At 53.4% G+C, this 23462-nt stretch overlaps 1 protein-coding gene across 1 annotated transcript; it reads left to right on the top strand.

Annotated features, from left to right (window-relative positions):
• The first annotated feature begins 1199 nt into the window (after positions 1-1199).
• Positions 1200-19194, top strand: RDH13 (retinol dehydrogenase 13). The gene is made up of 7 exons (XM_010379167.2): positions 1200-1404; positions 5288-5406; positions 6541-6696; positions 14676-14780; positions 14899-15111; positions 15932-16033; positions 18131-19194. The coding sequence occupies exons 1-7, from the start codon at positions 1340-1342 to the stop codon at positions 18364-18366; spliced, it is 996 nt and encodes a 331-aa protein (XP_010377469.1). The 5' UTR covers positions 1200-1339; the 3' UTR covers positions 18367-19194.
• The last annotated feature ends 4268 nt before the right edge of the window (positions 19195-23462 follow it).

The following is a 23462-nucleotide window of genomic DNA, read 5'->3' as shown; positions in this document are numbered from 1 at the left end:
CGGCTCACTGCAACCTCTGCCTCCCGAGTTCGAGTGATTCTCCTGCCTCAGCCTCCTGAATAGCTGGGACTACAGGTGAGTGCCACCACACCCAGCTAATTTTTGTATTTTTAGTAGAGACAGGGTTTCACCATGTTGGCCAGGATGGTCTCGATCTCCTGACCTCATGATCCGTCCACCTCCGCCTCCCAAAGTGCTGGGATTACAGGCGTGAGCCACTGCACCGGGCCATGGACTAAGGTCTTAAAATAGTTCTTCCTGCCTGTGTAATCTCCATTATGGCAGGACTCATATAAGAAGATGACAGTTCATCTGATGCGGAAGAAAACTTACTCCTAGTTAGAGTGACTTGGGTTGAATTCTTCCCCGTTCCCAGCAGTGTCTGCTCCTGGAGTCTCAGGCACTGTCGGGGGTAGGTGGTGGTGATCAGATATGCTTGCTCTGAGCAGTGCAAGCGGAAGCAGGTGCACAGAGGTGCATCCCAGTTTGGTGGGGGTGATAAACATGGACAGGTAAGTGCAGGAGTGTCTGCAATTCTCAATCTAAGAAAGGTAGTTCCGGCAGAGTTCAGGGAAGATATCTCTGTGCAGAGCCAGACATGGGGATGAGATTCTGAGAATTTGGAAATTAATCAAGCCACCAGCCCCTCCTCCCTCAGAGGCAGGAGTCCAGGCACCTGTCCCTCCTCCCTGGGACCTAGAAGTCCATGCCCCCGGCCCCTCCTCCCTTGGACCCAGGAGTCCAGGCCCCCAGCCCCTCCTCCCTCAGACCCAGGAGTCCAGGCCCCCAGCTGCCTTCTCCCGCAGGACCCCAGGAGCTTGGGTACCTGCAGGCTACTAGATCCTTGTTTCTGTGCATGGAAATTCTCAAATTATCCCCAAAAGTCTATGAAGAAGGTAAACACACATTTCCAGATGAAAGAATAGGCTGATATATTTGAAAGACACACAGAGGGTCACAGTCTGGAATTGACAGTGGTGGGATTCGAACCTGTTTCACGCCAGAGCTGTGTCGCGCTTTACATGGTGCGGCAAGTATGACGTCATTCGAACAAACCATGGGCCCCGCCCCCTGACGTAGCCACGCCCATAGGCTCCTGAAACCACCTCTCCCAGCTGTGACAGCGCTCAGGACCGTGCTCATAGGTCCCGCCCCTGGGATCCCCGCCCCCTCCGCCCGCGCCCCGCCCCTCGCAGCCCAGTTCCGGAACCCGCGGGCCCCGCCGCGCCTGCGCCTCCGCACGTGGGAGGCTGCGCCGCGCGTTCTTCCTTGGAGGGGCCGGGGCGGCTAGTGTGCAGCTAGCTCCGCTTCGACCCCCGACCCCTGTCCCCGGCCCGGCATGAGCCGCTACCTGCTGCCGCTGTCGGTGCTGGGCACAGTAGCAGGCGCCGCCGTGCTGCTCAAGTGAGTACCTTCTAGCCCCGCGTGCACGGTCAAGGCAGGCCTCCCGCGCGGGGGCAGGGAAGGCGGTGGAGACCCCCGCCCCTCGCTCCCGGGTCCAGCCCTCGCAGCTCCCGACCGGCAGTGCCCGCCCCGAGTGGGGCAAACCTGCGCTCTGGCCGGCCAGGTCACCGGCCCAAGGTCACTCGGAGGGAAGGGCGAACCTGGGCCCTCGTAAATGTTGCTTTCCTTCCAGACTTTTAATTAAACTCTTTATTTTATTGTATTGTATTATTTATTTGTTCATTTGTGTTTAAAGGCAGAATCTGGCTCTGGCGCCCAGCCTGGAGTGCAGTGGCGCGATCTTGGCTCACTGCAGCCTTGACCTCCTGGACTCAGGTGATCCTCCCACCTGAGCGTACCCAGGAGCTGAGACCACAGGTGCGCCACCACGCCCGGCTAATTTTTGTTTTTTTAGTAGAGACGGGGTTTTGCCATGTTGGCCAGGCTGGTCTCAAACACCTGCGCCTCAGGTGATCCGCCCGCCTCGGCCTCCCAAAGTGCAGGGATTACAGACTTGAGCCACCTCGCCCGGCCTTCTTAATTTAAACTTACTTAAAAATTAGCCTCGGGCCGGGCACGGTGGCTCAAGCCTGTAATCCCAGCACTTTGGGAGGCCGAGACGGGTGGATCACGAGGTCAGGAGATTGAGACCATCCTGGCTAACCCGGTGAAACCCCGTCTCTACTAAAAAATACAAAAAATTAGCCGGGCGAGGTGGCGGGCGCCTGTAGTCCCAGCTACTGGGGAGGCTGAGGCAGGAGAATGGCGTAAACCTGGGAGGCGGAGCTTGCAGTGAGCTGAGATCCGGCCATTGCACTCCAGCCTGGGAGACAGAGCGAGACTCCGTCTCAAAAAAAAAAAAAAAAAAAAAAAATTAGCCTCGGTGGCTGGTGGACACTGTATTGCATGGTGCCCTTCCCTCCTGTGAGTGCAGTGCTGTTTACCTGCTCAGCCTCCTGTTGCTGGACACTGGCTTGTTTCCAGCATTAGCCTCTGTGGGACATGGGTGTGGTGGGCAGAGTCATGGTTCCACAGAGGGGTCCACGTCCTAATCCTCAGAACGTGTGAGTACTTTACCTCAGGTGTCAGAGGTTCTTGGTGATGTGTTAAGTGAAGGATCCTTTTTTTGAGACGGAGTTTTGCTCTTGTTGCCCAGGCTAGAGCGCAATGGCGCGACCTTGGCCCACCACAGACTCCGCCTCCCGGGTTCAAGCAGTTCTCCGGCCTCAACCTCCTGAGTAGCTGGGATTACAGGCATGTGCCACCACGCCTGGCTAATTTCTTTTTATTTTTTTTTTGAGACGGAGTCTCGCTCGGTCGCCCGGGCTGGAGTGCAGTGGCGCGATCTCGGCTCACTGCAAGCTCTGCCTCCTGGGTTCACGCCATTCTCCTGCCTCAGTCTCCCGAGTAACTGGGACTACAGGCGCCCACCACCATGCCTGGCTAATTTTTTGTATTTTTAGTAGAGATGGAGTTTCACTGTGTTAGCCAGGATGGTCTCCATCTCCTGACCTCGTGATCTGCCTGCCTCGGCCTGCCAAAGTGCTGGGATTACAGGCGTGAGCCACCGTGCCCAGCGCCTGGCTAATTTTGTATTTTCCATGCGATTTCTCCATGTTGGTCAGGCTGGTCTCCAACTCCTGACCACAGGTGATCTGCCCACCTCGGCCTCCCAAAGTGCTGGCTACAGGCATGAGCTACTGTGGTCAGCCAAGTGAAGGATCTTATGATTATCATGTAGTCTTTTTTTTTTTTTTTTTTGAGACAAGGTCTCTCTGTCCCCCAGGCTGGAGTGCAGTCATGCTGTCACAGCTCACTGCAGCCTCAGCCTCCCTGGGCTCACGTGATCCTCTCACCTCAGCCTCTTGAGTAGCTGAGTCTATAGGCGCGCACCACCAAACCCTGCTAATTTTTGTATTTTTAGTAGAGATGGGGTGTCAGCATGTTGGCCATGGCTGGTCTTGAACTCCTTACCTCAAGTGATCCTCCTGTCTTTGCCCCCCAAAGTGCTGGGATTACATGTGTGAGGCACTGTGCCAGGCCTGCCTTGTAGTCTTCTAGGGTCCTTATAAGAGGGAGCAGAAGGCTCAGTCAGAGGGGAGATGCAAGATAAGAGAGGTTGTCAGGTGTGGTGGCTCACCCCTGTAATTGCAGCACTTTGGGAGGCCAAGGCAGGCGGATTACAAGGTCAGGAGTTTGAGACCAGCCTGACCAACGTGGTAAATCTCGGTCTCTACTAAAAATACAAAATAAATTAGCTGGGCATGGTGGCACGTGCCTATAATCCCAGCCACTCAGGAGGCTGAGGCAGGAGAATCGCTTGAACCTGGGAGGCGGAGGTTACAGTGAGCTGAGATCATGCCACTGCACTCCAGCCTGGGCTACAGAGTGAGACTCTGCCTCAAAAAAAAATAAAAAAGGCTGGGCGCGGTGGCTCAAGCCTGTAATCCCAGCAATCCCCGATTTCCAGGTTCAAGCAATTTTCGTGCCTCAGCAATTCTCGTGCCCCCGAGTAGCTGGATTACAGGTGTGCACCACCATGCCTGGCCACTTTTTGTATTTTTAGTAGAGATGGGGGGGGGTCTCCCCATGTTTACCAGGCTGGACTCGAACTCCTGACCTCAAGTGACCTGCCCCCCGCCCCCCACTTTGGCTTCCCAAAGTGCTGGGATTACAGGTGCGAGCCACCTCACCCAGCTGGGAATCTCATGCCGTGGGCATTTATAAAATAACGACTTGCCAGGCATGGTGGCTCATGCCTGTAATCCTAGCACTTTGGGGGCTGGGCGCGGTGGCTCAAACCTGTAATCCCAGCACTTTGGGAGGCCGAGACGGGTGGATCACGAGGTCAGGAGATCGAGACCATCCTGGCTAATACGCTGAAACCCCGTCTCTACTAAAAAATACAAAAAAACTAGCGGGGCGATGAGGCGGGCGCCTGTAGTCCCAGCTACTCGGGAGGCTGAGACAGGAGAATGGCGTGAACCCGGGAGGCGGAGCTTGCAGTGAGCTGAGAGCCGGCCACAGCACAGCACTCCAGCCTGGGCGGCAGAGCAAGACTCCGTCTCAAAAAAAAAAAAAAAAAAAAAAAAAAATCCTAGCACTTTGGGAGACCAAGGCAGGTGGATCACGAGGTCAGGAGATCGAGACCATCCTGGCTAACACAGTGAAACCCCGTCTCTACTAAAAATACAAAAAATCAGCCAGGCATGGTGGCGGGTGCCTGTAGTCCCAGCTACTCGGGAGGCTGAGGCAGGAGAATGGCGTGAACCCGGGAGGCAGAGCTTGCAGTGAGCTGAGATCGTGCCACTGCACTCCAGCCTGGGCGACAGAGCAAGACTCCGTCTCAATAAAAAAAAGACTGTCAGGCCGGGCGCGGTGGCTCAAGCCTGTAATCCCAGCACTTTGGGAGGCCGAGACCATCCTGGCTAACATGGTGAAACCCCGTCTCTACTAAAAAATACAAAAAACTAGCCGGGCGACGAGGTGGGCGCCTGTAGTGCCAGCTACTCGGGAGGCTGAGGCAGGAGAATGTCGTGAACCCGGGAGGCGGAGCTTGCAGTGAGCTGAGATCGCGCCACTGCACTCCAGCCTGGGCGACAGACACAGACTCTGTCTCAGTAAAAAAAAGACTGTCACTTGCTGAGGCGTTCCACACACCAGACACTGGGTGGAGGCATTTATGGAGAACAGGACAGAGATCCCGTGGTGTGATGTGGTGATGTCTGTGTTTCAGTTGGGGGACGTGAGTGAGCTCAGACGGGTTGGCCTGAGATCACTCAGTCAGGGGCACGTGGAGTGAGAGTTGGCAGACAGGACTGACCATGCCACTTCTCACCCTCAGGGACTATGTCACCGGTGGGGCTTGTCCCAGCAAGGCCACCATCCCTGGGAAGACGGTCATCGTGACGGGCGCCAACACAGGCATCGGGAAGCAGACCGCCTTGGAACTGGCCAAGAGAGGTAAAATCTCCCCTGCTTTGGCTCTCAGAGAGATATTTGCACATCCATGCTCATTGCAGCATTATTCACAGTCCGAAAGTGGAAGCAAGCCAGGCACCCATCCACAGATGAACAGAGAAACAGAATGTGGCCTCTGTAGACAGTGGTATATGATTCAGCCTTAAAAACGAAGGGCATTCTGGCTGGGTGTGGTGGCTCACGCCTGCAATCTCAGCACTTTGGGGCTAAGGCGGATGGATCAGCAGGTCAGGAGTTCGAGACCAGCCTAACCAACATGGTGAAACCCCATCTCTACTAAAAATACAAAAATTAGCCAGGCATTGTAGTGGGTGGCTGTAATCCCAAGCTACCCGAGAGGCTGAGGCAGGAGAATCACTTGAACCCGGGAGGCAGAGGTTACAGTGAGCCGAGATCGCACCACTGCACTGCAGCCTGGGCAACAGAGCGGGACTCCATCTTCAAAACAAAGGAAAACAAAACAAAACAAAAAGTACAAAACAAAAAGTAAGCAAAACAAAACAAAAAGTAAGGTCATTGAAACAGATCAAACCTTGAGGACATTCTACGAAGTGAAATCAGTCAGTCGACAGAACAGCAAATACTGTATGATTCCACTTAGAGGAGCTACCTAGAGTTAAATTCATAGAGAAGTTTGAATGGTGGCTTGCCAGGGCTTGGGAGGGGAGGGGAGAATGGGGAGTTAATTGTTTAATGGGCACAGAAGTTTAGTTTGGGAAGACGAAACAGTTTGAGAAATAGGTGGTTGTAATGGTTGCACAACATTAGAAATTATTATTACTGTTTTTTTCTGAGAGGGAGTTTTGCTCTTGTCGCCCAGGCTGGAGTACAGTGGTGTGACCTCAGCTCACTGCAACCTCCACCTCCTGGGTTCAAGTGATTCTCCTGCCTCAGCCTCCCGAGTGGCTGGGACTACGGGCGTGTGGCACCACAACCAGCTAATTTTGTATTTTTATTAGAGATGGGATTTCTCCATGTTGGCCTCGTCTTGAACTCCTGACCTCAAGTGATCCACCCGCCTTGGCCTCCCAAAGTGCTGGGATTACAGGCGTGAGCCACCGCGCCCGGCCAGGCGTGGATTATTATTCTAAATCTTTTTCCATCCTGGGTTTTCAGGAGGCAACATCATCCTGGCCTGCCGAGACATGGAGAAGTGTGAGGCGGCGGCAAAGGACATCCGCGGGCAGACTCTCAATCACCACGTCAATGCCCGGCACCTGGACTTGGCTTCCCTCAAGTCCATCCGAGAGTTTGCAGCAAAGATCATTGAAGGTAGGAGGAGAACGCTGGCCGTGTGGGATGAGGACTGGGAGAGGCGGCTCCCAGGGCCAGGCTCTGAGGAGTGAATGAAGCAAGCAAACTTTAGAGCAGAGTTTTGGCAAACCATGGGCTAGGGGCCAAATCCAGTTGCTGCCTTTTTTTGTACAGCCTGCAAGCAATGACTTTATTTATTCATTTATTTATTATTATTTTTTTTTTGAGACAGAGTCTCACTCTGTCAGCCAGGCTGGAGTGCAACGGCACGATCTCGGCTCACTGTAACCTCTGCCTCCTGGCTTCAAGCACGGAGCCTCCTGAGTAGCTGGGATTAAGGTGCCCGTGACCACACCCTGCTAATTTTTTATTTTTAGTAGAGACGGGGTTTCACCACGTTAGCCACGCTGGTCTCGAACTCCTGACCTCAGGTGATCCACCTGCCTCAGCCTCCCAAAGTGCTGGGATTACAGGCGTGAGCCACTGTGCCCGGCCTGAATGATTAGTTTGTTTGAGACAGGGTCTGTCTCTTGTCACCCAGGCTAAAGTGCAGTGGCGCAAACACAGCTCCCTGCAGCCTTGACCTCCTGGGCTCAAGTGATCCTCCTGCCTCAGACTCCTGAGTAGCTGGGGCTATGGAAGCACACCACTGCATCTGGGCTAATTTTTTCTTTTTTTTTTTGAGACAGGGTCTTGCTCTGTCACCCAGGCTAGAGTGCAGTGGTGCAATCATGGCTCATTGCAGTCAGTCTGCTGGGCTCAAGTGATCCTCCCACTTCCAAGTAGCTGGGAGTATAGGCTTATGCCACCACACAGAGTAATTATTATATATATATATATATATATTTTTTTTTTTTTTTTTTTGTAGAGCTGGGGTTTCACCCTGTTGCTCAGGCTGGTCTCAAACTCCTGGGCTCAAGTGATCCACCCGCCTTGGCCTCCCACAGTGCTGGGATTACAGACTTGAGCCACCGCGCCCGACCTTATTAAGTATTTATTGATCAAGTACCTCCCCCACCATGGTTAAATAAATTTGTGTTAGTTATGGAACATTTATAAAATACTGCAGTGTGGCGAAGACAGAACTGGCCGAGTGCGGTGGCTTATGCCTGTAATCCCAGCACTTTGGGAGGCTGAGGCGGGTGGATCACTTGAGGTCAGGAGTTCGACACCAGCCTGGCCAACATGGTAAAACCCTGTTTCTACTAAAAATACAAAAATTAGCTGGGCGTGGTGGTGCACACCTGTAATCCCAGCTCCTTGGGAGGCTGAGGCAGGAGAATGGTGTGAACCCGGGAAGCGGAGGTTGCAGTGAGCCAAGATCACACCACTGCACTCCAGCCTGGGTGACAGAGCAAGACTCTGTCTCAAAAAAAAAAAAAAAAAAAAAAAAGACAGAACTAAACACCTTTGATCTGCACCAACCCCAGGAGAATCACTTAAAGTTTTGATGGGTTTCTTTCCAGTCCTGTTTCTGATTGGTTTGTGTGTGTGAATTTATATATTTTCATGTAAGACTGGGACCACACTCTAGCTTTTCTGTTCTTGTTCATCTTTAAATAGACTCAAGAATACATTAAAATTATTTATTGTTTAGTTGACAGGTACACTTGTATATATTACGTACAACATGATGTACATTGTCTACATTGTAGAATTACTAAATCAAGCTAATTAACATATACATTACTTCAAATACTTACCTGTTTTTGTGGTGACCACATTTACAATCTCTTCTCTTAGGATTGCATGAGCTCAGGAGTTAGAGACCAGCGTAGGAAGCATAGTGAGACCTTGTGTGTACCAAAGATTAAAAAAAAAAAAATTAGCTGGGCATCCTGGCGTGTGCCTATAGCCCCAGCTACTCAGGAGGCTGAGGCAGGAGGATCGCTTGAGCCTGAGAGTTCAAGGCTGCAGGGAGCCATGTTTGTGCCACTGCACTCTAGCCTGGACGACAGAGCAAGACCTGGCCTTTTAGCAATTTTTTTTTTTTTTTTTTTTTTGAGATGGAGTCTTGCTCTGTCACCCAGGCTGGAGTGCAGTGACGCGATCTCGGCTCACTGCAACCTCTGCCTCCTGGGTTCAAGCGATTCTCCTACCTAAGCCTCCCAAGACTATAGGCGTGTGCCACCATGGCTGGCTTATTTCTGTATTTTTAGTAGAGACGGGGTTTCACTATGTTGGCCAGGCTGGTCTTGAACTTCTGACCTTGTGATCCCTGCGCCTCGGCCTCCCAAAGTGCTGGGATTACAGGTGTGAGCCACCGTGCCTGGCCGCTTGTTTCTTTTTTTTTTTTTTTTTTTTTTTGAGACTCTCGTTCTGTCGCCCAGGCTGGAGTGCAGTGGCGCGATCTTGGCTCACTGCAACCTCCGCCTCCCGGGTTCACGCTATTCTCTTGCCTCAGTCTCCCAAGTAGCTGGGACTACAGGTGCCCGCCACTACTCCCGGCTAATTTTTTGTATTTTTAGTAGAGACGAGGTTTCACCGTGTTAGCCAGGAAGGTCTCGATCTCCTGACCTCGTGATCCGCCTGCCTCGGCCTCCCAAAGTGCTGGGATTACAGGCGTGGGCCCTTGTTTCTTTTCTAGTCTGGCACTGAAAGGGTCAAAGCTTTCTTGTTCAGAGTCAGTGTGCCCCACTCAGTAAATGGGTACTCAGGAAATGAACAAGGAAAGGGGGAGTTGTGGGACCTCATTTATTTAGCAAAGGTGATCTCAGACCTGACCAGGTGCTGGAGATGTGAGGTGAACCAGAGCTGTCCTTGTGCCACTCATATCCATAGGGAGGCAGGTGCAGGTTTGCTCCATCCATCCATCCATTCATTCATTCATTCATTCATTCATACATATTGAGCCCCTGCTGTGCCCTTGGGAATCAAGAGCTGGCACTGTTGTGGAGCAGGTGAGAGGCACTATGGTGAGATCACAAAGAACAGTGAGAACAGTCTCAGAGGTGGATGAATATTTATTAAGCACCTGCTGTGTACCAGGTACAGCACTGTCGCCTTCATGCACACCGTCTGAGGCAGTCCCGCCCGGGGCGCCTCTCATCCTGTCTCTGGCTTGTGGAGACAGGTGTCCAGAGCAAGGTCCCTGAGACAGTGCAGGGCCTTGTGGGCAGTAAGGACCCAGGCTGGATACACCTGGGCAGGTGGTGCCTCCTTTCTTAGCCACACATTCCTCTTCCGGGAAATGGAATAATAATTCCTTCTATTTTCTGGGATTCTCTAGAGGATGAAGTAAAGCTGTATCTGTGACATTTTTAGCAAATCAAGTACCAGCTTCTTGGTGTTTTCCTAAGATCAACAGCCAGGAATAAAGACATCAGTGGATTTAAAAATAGTGAAGATGGTGTATTTTATGTCGTGTGTATTCTACCACATTTGGGCAGGCCAGGTGCGAGGGTTCACGCCTGTGATCCCGGCACTTTGGGAGACAGAAGTTTTGGGAAGATCACCGTTTGTGAGCTGACACTCTGACAAAGCTGGAAGCCGTGGCTCTTTCCAGCGCCAGACTAGAAAGAACGCAAAACAAAGAGCCCCAGGAAGTACCCACAGCCTTGTTTATCAGGGAGTTTGAGATCAGCCTGGGCAACATAGCAAGACCTCATCTCTACAAAAAATAAAAAACAATTAGGTAGGCGTGATGGGCGCGGTGGCTCACGCCTGTAATCCCAGCACTTTGGGAGGCTGAGGCGGGCAGATCATGAGGTCAGGAGATTGAGACCATCCTGGCTAACATGGTGAAACCCCATCTCTACTAAAAAATACAAAAAAATTAACCGGGCGTGGTGGTGGGTGCCTGTAGTCCCAGCTACTCGGGAGGCTGAGGCAGGAGAATGGCCTGAACCTGGGAGGCGGAGCTTGCAGTGAGCTGAGATCGCGCCACAGCACTCCAGCCTGGGTGACAGAGCGAGACTCCATCTCAAAAAACAAAACAAAAAAACAAAAAACAATTAGGCAGGTGTGATGGTGTGCACCTGTAGTCCCAACTACTTGGGAGGCTGAGGTGGGAAGATTGCTTGAGCCTGGGAGGTTGAGGCTACAGTGAGTTTTTTTTTTGAGACGGAGTTTTGCTCTTGTTGCCCAGGCTGGTGCAATGGCATGAACTCGGCTCACTACAACCTCCGCCTCCTGGGTTCAAGTGATTCTCCTGCCTCAACCTTCCAAGTAGCTGGGATTACAGGCATGCGCCACCATGCCTGGCTAATTCTGTATTTTTAATAGAGACGGCGTTTCTTCATGTTGGTCAGGCTGGTCTCGAACTCCTGACCTCAGGTGATCCGCCCGCCTCGCCCTCCCAAAGTGCTGGGATTACAGACATGAGCCACCACGCCCGGCCTGCAGTGAGCTTTGATTGTACCACTGCACTCGGGGTGAGACCCTGTGTCCAAAAAAAAAAAGGTTGAGGCAGTTCCCACATAAACAAAACAACAGGCCAGGCACTGTGGCCCATGCCTGTAATCCCAGCACTTTGGGAGGCCAAGGTGGGTGGATTGCTTGAGCTCAGAAGTTTGAGATCAGCCTGGGCAACACAGCCAAACCCCATCTCTACAAAAAATTTTAAAAGTGGTTGCTTGTGGTGTCGGGTGCCTGTGGTTTCAGCTGTGTGGAAGGCTGAGGTGGGAGGATCGTTTGAGCCCTGGCAGTGGAGGTTGCAGTGAGTGGAGATCGCGCCACTGCACTCCAGCCTGGGCCACTGAGTGAGATTCCCTCTCATAAAAAGAAAAAAAGAAACAGGCTGGGTGTGGTGGCTCACACCTGTAATCCCAGCACTTTGGGAGGCGGAGGTGGGTGGATCACGAGGTTAAGAATTCAAGACCAGCCTGACTAAGATGGTGAAACCCCATCTCTACTAAAAATGCAAAAATTAGCCAGGCATGGTGGCAGGCACCTGTAATCTCAGTACTCGGGAGGCTGAGGCAGGAGAATCACTTGAACCCAGGCTGTAGAGGTTGCAGTGAGCCTAGATCACACCACGGCACTCCAGCCTGGGTGGCAGAGTGAGACTTCATCTCAAAAAAAAAGAATAAAACAAACCACAACAACAGAAGCCGGCGGCACTCCTGGGTGCCCAGCTGTGAGTGGAGTCTTCCCTGCTCCCGCCTTGGGGCCTCCTCACCCACGCTGTGCCTGCTGCCTGCATTCCCCTTCCCTGGGTCTCTGCACGTGCGCCCCGCCTCATTTTCCTGGTCCCAGCTTTTGTGTCAGCTCCTGAGAGGGGCCTGCTGTCAGCTTCCACACAGCTCTGTTCCGGGTAGATTCTCTCACGAGTGGAAGCGGCTCTCAGCCGCACTGGAATGTGCTGTCTACGCGGACGGGGCCTCGGCTGTGCTGTACACTCTGTATTTCCAGTGCCCAGTAATAGATGCTTAGAAAATACTTACCGAATGAGTAACTATACAGTTGTACCAGGCAGGTGATGTTATTTATTTTTTATGAGGAGTAAACTGCGTCACAGAGAAGCGATGTGACTTGGCCAGGGTTAGGCAGCTGGTCTGGGTGGAGCCAGGGTTTGAACTCGTCTGTCCTCCTCCGGAGCTCGTATTCATGACGGGTGTGCTGCAACCCCAACCCCTCCTTCTCGCACAGAAAATGAGACGGTGTCTCGGTGTGTTACGCACTAGACACCTAATTCATGATCCCCGCTGAAAGCCACTTCGGAGGCCGGGCGTGGCAGCTCACGCCTGTAATCCCAGCACTTTGGGAGGCCAAGGCGGGCGGATCATGAGGTCAGGAGATCGAGACCATCCTGGCTAACACGGTGAAACCCCGTCTCTACTAAAAATACAAAAAAACTAGCCGGTCGTGGTGGTGGGTGCCTGTAGTCCCAGCTACTCGGGAGGCTGAGGCGGGAGAGTGGCGTGAACCCGGGAGGCAGAATTTGCAGTGAGCCGAGATTGCCCACTGCACTCTAGCCTGGGCGACAGGGGGAGACTCCATCTCAAAAAAAAAAAAACAAAAAAAGAAAACCGCTTCGGGAGCATTATGAATTCCGTCGTGTGCCCCACCCTCAAAGATAGGTTGGGATCCTGACCCCCTGTCCCTCAGCATGTGACTTCATTTAGAGGTGGGTGTTTACAGAGGTCCTCAAGTTAAAATGAGGTCATTAGGGTGGGCCCTAATCCAGTGACTGGTGTCCTTATTAAAAGGGGAAATTTCCACACAGAAACAGGCGTGCCAGCCGGGCATGGTGCCGTGTGCCTGTGGCCCCAACTACTTGGGAGGCTGAGGCAAGAAGATTACTTGAGCCTGGGAGGTTGAGGCTGCAGTGAGCAGTGATTACGCCACTGTACTCCAGCGTGGGTGTCAGAGAAAGACCCTGTCTCAAAGAAATATAAAAAATAGACCGAGTGCGGTGGCTCACGCCTGCAATCCCAGCACTTTGGGAGGCCGAGGCAGGTGGATCACAAGGTCGGGAGTTTGAGACTAGCCTGGCCAACATGGTGAAACCCCGTCTCTACTAAAGATACAAAAAATTAGCCGGGTGTGGTGGCGCACGCCTGTAGTCTAGCTACTCGGGAGGCTGAGACAGGAGAATTGTTTGAACCCGGGAGGTGGAAGTTGCGGTGAGCTGAGATCGCGCCATTGCACTCTAGCTTGGGCGACAAGAATGAAACTCCACCTCCAAAAAAAAATAGGCCGCAGTGAAATCGCAGCACTTTGGGAGGCCAAGGCAGGAGAATTGCTTGAGGCCAAAAGTTTGAGACCAGCCTGGGCAACATAGTGAGACCATGTCTGAAAAAAAGTATATATATGCACATAAAATTTAAAAAGGAAAAAAAAAAAAGACAGCTAGAGAGACAGCTCCAAAGGGAAGAGGAAGGGAGAAGGGAGAGAGGGACGGTCACCTGTGAGCCAAGGAGAGAGGCCAGAACAGATTCTCCCTGAGGGCCCTCATAGGGAACCAGCCCTGCCCACACCTTGATCTGGGACTTCCAGCCTCTGTGACTGTGATTTTTTTTTTTTTTTTTTTTTTTGAGATGGAGTCTCGCTCTTGTTGCCCAGGCTGCAGTGTAGTGGTGCGATCTCTGCTCACTGCAGCCTCTGCCTCCCGGTTTCAAGCGATTCTGCTGCCTCAGCCTCCTGAGTAGCTGGCACTACAGGTGCCCGCCACCACGCCCGGCTAATTTTGTATTTTTAGTAGAGACGCAGTTTCTCCATGTTGGTCAGGCTGGTCTCAAACTCCTGACCTCAGGTGATCCGCTCACCTCGGCCTCCCAAAGTGCTGGGATTACAGACGTGAGCCACTGCACCTGGCCAGATCTGTGAGGTTTTAAACCACCTGTCTGTCGCACTTTGTTATGGAACCCGAGCCGAGCGATATAGGGAGGAAGGCCCTGTGGTTCAGCGCATTTTACAGCTGAGGAAACTGAGGCTGCAGTCTCCATCTGTGTGCCCTGTTTGTGCGAGTGAGGTGGCAGGCTTGGGAATGAAACCGCACTTGCAAACCTGCAGTGCCGGGGCTCGCACCGGTAACCCCGTTTGGCCTTGGGGCTCCTGCAGGCAAGAGTCCTAAGGCTTAGATGGAGGGGGTGTGAGTGTCCTGGGCCTGCTGTAACGAGGTACCTCAAACCCAGTGGCTTACACCCTCAGACACGCATTCCCTCACAGGTCCGGAAGCCGGCAGTCTGAATCACGGTGTCCCTGTGGCTGTGATCCTGTGAGACGGGCGGTAATCCTCCCAGTCTCTTCCACTTCCAGCGGGGGCGCCCACACTCATCTTGGAGCTGCGCCTCTCCGGTCTCCGCTTCCGTCCACGCGTGGCCTTCTCCCCGTGTGTCTCTGTCTCTGTTTTCCCTTCCTATAAGGACACCAGTCACTGGATTAGGGCTCACCCTAATGACCTCTTCCTGACGTGGCCACTTCAGCACAGACCCTGTTTCCGGCACAGGCCATGTTCACGGGTTCCGGGAGCACAGGAACGTTTGTTTCTACTGCTGCCTCAGGCTGGGGCCTGTCCTCACCCTGATGTCTCCTTCCCCACCCCTCTGTTCCAGAGGAGGAGCGAGTGGACATTCTAATCAACAACGCGGGCGTGATGCGGTGCCCCCACTGGACCACCGAGGACGGCTTCGAGATGCAGTTTGGCGTTAACCACCTGGGTGAGGCCTGGGCAGGGGGCTGCCCCGTGGGCTCAAGCGATCCTCCCCTGTCGTCCTCCCAAAGTGCTGGGATTTTAGGCGTGAGCCAAAAGTGACCTTTTTGTCATCCTTAATCCAGGTCACTTTCTCTTGACGAACTTGCTGCTGGACAAGCTGAAAGCCTCAGCCCCTTCACGGATCATCAACCTCTCGTCCTTGGCCCATGTGGCTGGGCACATAGACTTTGATGACTTGAACTGGCAGACGAGGAAGTATAACACCAAAGCTGCCTACTGCCAGAGCAAGCTGGCCATCGTCCTCTTCACCAAGGAGCTGAGCCGGCGGCTGCAAGGTGCGGGGTGCTAGGCTCGGCCTCCCTCTTGCTTTACTCTGAGCCTAGAGCAGCCCTTCTAGGCTGATGGGGGGCCAAGCTGTGGCTCCACAACAGAATCCGTGAAAGTAGAGCACAGGGACCACCCTGCCCCCTTCTGGTGCCTGAAGCAGACATCACTAATCGATCATTCTTCTGATGATTGTCTGTTCATCCCAGGTGGTCTAGTCTGCCTGGATCAGGTGTCCTTCCCTGCTGCTGTTGGGCAGGCAGCTCAGCCTTTTGGCTCCAGCCAGTGAGTCTCAACCAGGGGCAGTTGTGGCCCACAGTTGTCAATGCCTGGAAACAACAGTGGTCACAGCTGGGTGGGGGAGAGATTGCTCTGGGCATCTGGAGGGTAAAGGCCTGGATGTTGCTCAATGTCCTACAGCACACAGGACGGCCCCTCACTCCTCCCGATCCACAGCGTCCACAGTGCTGCGGTTGAGGAATCTGTGCCGGGCCTTTGCTTCTGAAAGATGGTCTGTGGACCAGCAGTGCCAGCCCCAGTGGGAGCTGGTCAGAGTTACAGTATCTTAGATCCCACCCTCACCCACCGATTTGGACTCCCGGGGTGAGCTCAGTGTTCTGGGTTTATCAAGCCCTCCAGGAAAGCTTGGCTCCCAGCAGCCATGTGGCAGAGCCGCCCTGCAAGATAAGATGACTTCACTAAGATTTCAGAGAAGAGGGACGATGGGGTTTGAGTTTAGGAAGCGCCCGGAAGCCGCGCAGCTGGGTGTGGGCTGCCACAGCCTTCCAGGTGAGGCTGAACCTCTCCCTCAGTCTTCTGTTTCTTCCCCAGGCTCTGGTGTGACTGTCAACGCCCTGCACCCTGGCGTGGCCAGGACAGAGCTGGGCAGACACACGGGCATCCATGGCTCCACCTTCTCCAGCACCACGCTCGGTGAGTCCCCTCCCAGCCTGGGGTCTCCACGCTGAGCCCGGGTCTCCACGCTGAGCCCTCCACCCCTGCTTTCTCAGCCCAGAGCCCAGGACCCTCCCTCAGAGACGGTCCCTGGGGCCTCATGCCTGCTCCTCGCCTGTGTCTTCTGAGGCACAGGACGGGTCCTTTTTCCCTGTCGACCTGGCCTGCCAACCTCTAACAGCCTCAAGAAGCAGGCAGAGCCCCACTGGCCGATGAGAAAACCGTGTCTCAGAGGAAGAGGCCATGGAGCTGACTCCTGGAGTCCGGCTGTGCTCAGGGTAACTCCAGCTTCACTCCAAACCAGCCGTGCCTCCTGGGGAAGTACCGTTACCCTCGGAGCCTGTTTCTTCATCTGCAGAGTGGAGGCCATAACAGGACTCACCTCACAGGCACTGGGTTAGACAAGACCTTCCTTAAAAGAGCCAGCACAGTGCCCCGCCCAGAGAACAGGCGGAATAAACAGTTGGAGCTTTATTTATTTTTGAGATGAAGTCTTGCTCTGTCACCCAGGCTTAACTATAATGGCACGATGTTGTCTCACTGCAGCTTCCACCTCCTAGGTTCAAGCGATTCTCCTGTCTCCAAGTAGCTGGGATTACAGGTGCACACCACCACGCCCAGCTAATTTTGGTATTTTTAGTAGACGTGGGGTTTCACCATATTGGTCAGGCTGGTCTCGAACTCCTGACCTCAGGTGATCCACCTGCTTCAGCCTCCCAAAGTGCTGAGATTACAGGTGTGAGCCACCACCCCCAGCCAGTTCAAGCTTTATAACTAGTGTTTATAATCCTGAAAAACATGGAGTGGGTGAAGTGGTTGGCATCAGGAATCTTAACTTGGCCAGGCTAATAGCCATGCCTGTCATCCCAGCACTTTGGGAGGCTGTGGCAGGTGGATTACCTCAGGTCAGGAGTTCGAGACCAGCCTGGCCACCATGGTGAAACCCCATCTCTATTAAAAATACAAAAATTAAGGCTGGGCGCCATGGCTCACACCTCTAATCCCAGCACTTTGGGAGGCCGAGGCGGGCGGATCACCTGAGGTTGGGAGTTTGAGACCAGCCTGACCAACGTGGAGAAACCCTGTCTCTACTAAAAATACAAAATTAGCTGGGTGTGGTGGCACATGCCTGTAATCCCAGCTGCTCGGGAGGCTGAGGCAGGAGAATCGCTTGAACCCGGGAGGCGGAGGTTGTGGTGAGCTGAGATCGTGCCATTGCACTCCAGCCTAGGCAACAAGAGTGAAACTCTGTCTCAAAAAAAAATTAGCTGGGCGTGGTGGCGGGTGCCTGAAGTCCCAGTTATTCGGGAGGCTGAGGCAGAATTGCTTGAACCTGGGAGGCAGAGGTTACAGTGAGCTAAGATCGCGCCACTGCACTCCAGCCTGTGTGACAGAGTGAGACACCAGGTCTCCAAAAATAAATAAATAAATAAATATATAGATATATATATTTTGAGACGGAATTTTGCTCGTCACCCAGGCTGGAGTGCAATGGCACAATCTCGGCTCACTCCAACCTTTGCCTCCCAGGTTCGAGGGATTCTCCTGTCTCAGCCTCCCAAGCAGCTGGGATTACAGGCACCCGCCACCACACTCAGCTAATTTTTGTATTTTTATTAGAAATGGGGTTTCATCATGTTGGCCAGGCTGGTCTGGAACTCCTGACACCAGGCGATCCGCCCGCCTCAGCCTCCCAATGTGCTGGGATTACAGGCCTGAGCCACCTCGCCTGGCCAAAAAAAAAATTCTTAACCTGAGACTGGTGCTAGGTGCATTTAATAAGTATAAGTTATTTAAGGAGAAATGGGGTAGGGTGAGGACTGGGGCTAACCAAGAGGAGGAGAGCTTCCATTCTCCCGGACAAAGCCAGGAGGGCTCCTTGGGGGAGGCAGCTTCTGGTCTGATCCCTGGTCTGGAGGGATTAGCCTGGGCAGTGCCAGGGAAGGGAACTGCAGATGGAGGCAGCCAAGGGGAACGGGCTGGAGGAGGGTTCTGGAGCTCCCTGACGGGGGAGTGGGGCGTCCTCACTTCTCTCTGAGCGTGTGTGGACTGAATGCCCTGTGTGTCTGATTCCAGGGCCCATCTTCTGGCTGCTGGTCAAGAGCCCCCAGCTGGCCGCCCAGCCCACCACATACCTGGCCGTGGCAGAGGAACTGGCGGATGTTTCCGGAAAGTATTTCGATGGACTCAAAGAGAAGGCCCCGGCCCCCGAGGCTGAGGATGAGGAGGTGGCCCAGAGGCTTTGGGCTGAAAGCGCCCGCCTGGTGGGCTTAGAGGCTCCCTCTGTGAGGGAACAGCCCCTTCCCAGATAACCTCTGGAGCAGATTTGAAAGCCAGGATGGAGCCGCAAGACCGAGGGCCGCTGTCTGCCATGCCCGCGGCTTCCTGGCACCACCTGAGCTGGGAGACGGACAACCGCTGACTGCCATGCCCGCAGCTGCTTCTAGGGGGAGGTGCTGGCACCACCTGAGCGGGGAGACCCAGGACTGCCGGCCCCCATGCCCCCAACTGCTTCTAGGGGGCGGTGCTGGCCGCAGTGGACTGGCCTGCAGGTGACCACTGCCCTGGGGTCTGACTGGTCTTATGTGCTCCACTGCCAGCAGGGGAGCGGGGCCCTCTGATGCTTCCCCTGGGAATCTAAACTGGCAATGGCCGAGGAGGAACAGGCTCCGTGCACTTGTGGGCCATGTCAGGACAGCCTGCAGTGCCTGTGGGGGAGGGCTCCAAGGTGCTCCGCAAAGAGCATGGGCAAGCTGTCTGGCACTCGGATTCTTGGGTACCTGTGGGACCTTGTGCATGCAAGGGTCCTCTGTGAGCCTTGGTTTCTTCAGCGGTGAGGTGCTCAGAATAACCGCTGTCTCCGTGACGGTGTGGTGCGGCGAGCTGTTGTCTGTTCACTGTGTGGCTGTGCACAGCCCCTGCCGGGGGGGTTGCTGAGGGCTTCCTGTGCCGGAGCCCAGCCAGAGAGCAGGTGCAGGTGTCATCCCGAGTTCAGGCTCTGCACAGCATGGAGTGGGAACCCCACCAGCTGCTGCTACAGGACCTGGGAGTGCCTGGGGCTCCCACCTTCTATCAATTCTCAGGGTAGTCCGAACTGCAGACTCTCAAACTTGCTCACTAAAAAAAAAAAAGAAAATGTACTTGAGTCGTAGGTTTTACTTTTTCCTCTGTGCATGGGTGAATGCCCATGAGCTGAACAAAGGCAAGTCAGGGATTTATTCCTTTTAGAAAACAAGGCATCAGTTTATCACCAGGGCAACAGGCCATGCAGAGTTCAGACTTTTTAGAGATGAAAGCCCCCTTCACCCCTTTCACAGGCCGTAACCGTTTAAGTCCGGGCATCTTACAAGACGGCTTGTTAGAAACTGGGTAGAGATCAGGGTGAGATGAAGGGGCTCTCAGCTTAGGTGCAGAACCGAAGGAGACACTGAAAAGCTCAGTAATCGAGATACAAAACATGTTTTCATATCTGAGATACTGGGGAGGCCAGGGATGCTGCTCAATATCCTACAGTATGCAGAACAGCCACCCAGTCTCGCTCTGTCGCCCAGGCTGGAGTGCAATGGCATGATCTCAGCTCACTGCAACCTCTGCCTCCCGGGTTCAAGCGATTCTCATGCCTCAGCCTCTCGAGTAGCTGGGATTACAGGTGTCTTCCAGCACACCTGGCTAATTAAAGACGGGGCATCACCATGTTGGCCAGGCCTGGTCTTGAACTCCTGACCTCAGGTGATCCACCCGTCTTGGCCTCCCAAAGTGCAGGAATTACAGGTGTGAGCCAGTGCACCCAGCCCTTTTTGCTTTTTAGAGACAAGGTCTCACTCTGTTGCTAAGGCTGGAGTGCAGTGCCATCACAGCTCACTACAGCCTCGACCTCCTGTGATTCTCCTGCCTCAGCCTCCTGAGTAGCTGGCACTACAGGTGCATGCCACCATACTTGGCTAATTATTTGTAGGGGTGGGGTCTTGCTATGTTGCCCAGGCTGGTCTCAAACTCCCGAGCTCAAGTGATCCTTCTGCCATGGCCTCCCAAATTGTTGGGATGACAGGTATGAGCCACTGTACCTGGCCGTGGCTTTCTTTCTGGTGCCATACCCAACGGCTGGAGGGGTATTTGGGATGACCTGACTCTGGCAGGCAACTTCCAGTGGACCCCACAGTGAGACCACCTCCCTTTGACTGTGGGGGAGATGTAGCGACTTTTTTTTTTTTTTGAGGCGGAGTCTTGCTCTGTTGCCCAGGCTGGAGTGCAGTGGTGTGATCTCCCGCTCACTGCAAGCTCTGCTTCCTGAGTTCACGCCATTCTCCTGCCTCAGGCTCCCGAGTAGCTGGGACTAAAGGTGCCTGCCACCATGCCTGGCTAATTTTTAAATATTTTTAGTAGAGACGGGGTTTCATTGTGTTAGCCAGGATGGTCTCGATCTCCTGACCTCATGATTCATCCAGCTCGGCCTCCCAAAGTGCTGGGATTACAGGCGTGAGCCACCGCGCCCGGCGTAGCGACTGGTTTCTAGCAGTAGGACAGGCCAGAGGTGATAATTGGTTAGTCTTGTGGTTAGGCTACAAAACCGACCTCTGTGATGGTAGCATCGCTCCGGTCAGCCCTCTGTCTTGCCCTCTCGCTGGCTGGCTGTGGTGGAGCCAGCTGTCATGGTGAGCGGCCCTATGGAGAAGCCAGGGAGGAACGGAGACTCTAACAACCGGGAGAAACTGAATCACACCAACAACCACGTGCGTGAGCTTGCTGTATGCTCTCGCTTGGGGGCAAGTTACAGACTCAGCCCAAGAGGAGTGGACCCCTCCAGCGTGTGAATACCAGGAGGGGGAATGGGAAGCACGCCGACAGGAGAGAGTGTGTGTGGGATGGATTTCTCACTGGGAGAAAAGCAAGTTTGAAAAACACTCCCATGAGATGGGTGGGCTGAGGATAACCTCAAAGCCTCTAGTTCTCTGAATAGGTGCGTAGGACTCACCCAGGCACTCTTTCCTTTTTAAAATTGTGATACAAAGTACACAACGCTGGCCAGGCGTGGTGGTGCACTCCTGTAATCCCAGCTACTAGGGAGGCTGAGGCAGAAGAACTGCTTGAACCAAGGTGGCACCGCTCCCGGCTGTAACAAGTTTTCAACATCCCCCTCTTCGGTGGCACAGGGCCTGGCCCCACATACATATGCGATGGCAACTGACCAGGTCCCTGATACACCGGAGTGCTCCAGAAACACCTCGTTGCCTGGGACGGAGGATGATGTTATGCGGCCCTCCAGGGGTTTGAGTTGGATAAATGGGCAAAGGAAGTGTTTTTTAGTAGAAAGCCAGGTTTCCTTTTTTTTTTTCCAGCCCACAAACCCCAAACCGGAACCTATGGTTGGTGATAGATGTGCGTTCAGAAAGGGAGGAGGCGGGAGTCAGAGGTGAGGGCAGTCATCAGCCATAGCTGTCCGCTGCATCACCCTCTCGCTAGCTCCAGAAAGTTTTCTGGACTTCTCCTGTTGTGCAGTGGGGAAGTGCTCCATCTTCATTCATATCGAGTAAAGTCAAAGGACAAACTCTAAAGATGGCAGCATCTTCTTGCCTTCCTGGTCAGGTTGCTGCTGTAGCGGAGTGCCACCCTGATTTCCAGCCCTGCAGCACACAGTCGCACAGGGAGAACCTGCCTGGCGTGATTCAGAGGCAACGTGTCTTCCAGCGTGATTGTGAAGGAACCAGAGGGTTAAACACAGCCCGTGAACCGCAAGCCAGAAGACGGGTCCAGCTGTGTGCTGTTGACTCATCAGGGCGTGTTGTGTCCGAGCACTTCTCCAAACCACCCAAGTGGCACCCAGGGCGACATGTACATCATCTTGAGTACAATTCTCTCAAGGAAAAAACGAGTCCAGCATCTTCTGCGACGGCAACACTGGCTTGGAGCCTCATAGGAGAAGGCCTTAAGAATACCATTTTCGGCCGGGCGCGGTGGCTCAAGCCTGTAATCCTAGCACTTTGGGAGGCCGAGACGGGAGGATCACAAGGTCAGGAGATCGAGACCATCCTGGCTAACACGGTGAAACCCCGTCTCTACTAAAAAATACAAAAAACTAGCCGGGCGAGGTGGCGGGCGCCTGTAGTCCCAGCTACTCGGGAGGCTGAGGCAGGAGGATGGCGTAAACCCGGGAGGCGGAGCTTGCAGTGAGCTGAGATCCGGCCACTGCACTCCAGCCCGGGCGACAGAGCGAGACTCCGTCTCAAAAAAAAAAAAAGAGTACCATTTTCTTGCTCTAAGTCGCTCTTACGGGAAACAAGTGATAATATTCTTTCTAAATACCATCAATCACACCTACATATGTCACCGCGAGCCGGATCATACTCTGCCGTGGTGGGGCTGTCCTGTGCACTGAAGAATGCTGAGCAGTGTCCTTGGCTTCACCTGACCAGATGCCAGAGGCACCCCAGTCTCTGCCATCGGGTGACTGACTGACCTTTACTGTTGGGTTTGAATCTTTTCATGCATCTAAAGGACCCAGTGGGGCCAGGCGCAGTGGCTCACACCTGCAATCCCAGCACTTTGGGAGGCTGAGGTCAGCGGATTGCTTGAGCCTAGGAGTTCAAGACCAGCCTGGGCAACACAGTGAAAACCAACTCCACAAAAAAACAATTTTTTTTTTTTTTTTTTTTTTTTTTAGACAGAGTTGCACTCGTGTTGCCCAGGCTGGAGGGCAGTGGCGCAATCTCGGCTCGCTGCAACCTCCACCTCCCGGGTTCAAGCGATTCTCCTGCCTCCGCCTCCTGAATAGCTGGGATTACAGGCGTGCGCCACCGCCCTCGGCTAATTTTGCATTTTTGGTAGAGATGGGATTTCTCCATGTTGGTCAGGCTGGTCTCGAACTGCCAACCTCAGGTGATCCGCCCGCCTCGGCCTCCCAAAGTGTTGGGATTACAGGCGTAAGCCACCGTGCCCGCCGGAGTTTATAGTTTTATAACCCTTGTGGCAAATCTCATAGTATTCTACAGGGATAAGCACAAAACCACTTGTTCAATAAATGCAAACAGAAATGCTAACAATTCTTAAGATTTCTAATCTTATTTTACCAATAATTTTAAAGCCAGCTTTTGTATTAAAGATTTATAACCACTGTTATTCACGTTTAAAATTCTATGCAGCTTAAAGCATTTATAATGGATAAAACTGCCGATACTGAGTGCCTGACCTAATATTTGAAAGGTGGCAGGCATTCAACCACAGTCGCTGAATTAATCGGAGACGTAGAGAAGATGATGTCGGGGAGGGTTTTAGATATAAACACCCTGATATTTATCATTTTAACCACTTGGAAGTGTACATACAAGTCAATGGCATTGCCCAGGTGCGGTGGCTCACGCCTGTAATCCCAGCACTTTGGGAGACCGAATCACAAGGTCAGGGTAGATCGAGA

Source organism: Rhinopithecus roxellana, chromosome 12 (genome assembly GCF_007565055.1).
Source record: "Rhinopithecus roxellana isolate Shanxi Qingling chromosome 12, ASM756505v1, whole genome shotgun sequence".
NCBI lineage: Eukaryota > Metazoa > Chordata > Mammalia > Primates > Cercopithecidae > Rhinopithecus > Rhinopithecus roxellana.
This window is presented reverse-complemented; position numbering and strand designations above follow the sequence as displayed.

Coding starts and splice junctions, on each gene's coding strand:
- RDH13 (XM_010379167.2), top strand. CDS start 1,340: ATGAGCCGCTACCTGCTGCCGCTGTCGGTGCTGGGCACAGTAGCAGGC. Junction 1,405..5,287: donor GGCGCCGCCGTGCTGCTCAA/GTGAGTACCTTC, acceptor TCTCACCCTCAG/GGACTATGTCACCGGTGGGG. Junction 14,781..14,898: donor GTTTGGCGTTAACCACCTGG/GTGAGGCCTGGG, acceptor TCCTTAATCCAG/GTCACTTTCTCTTGACGAAC.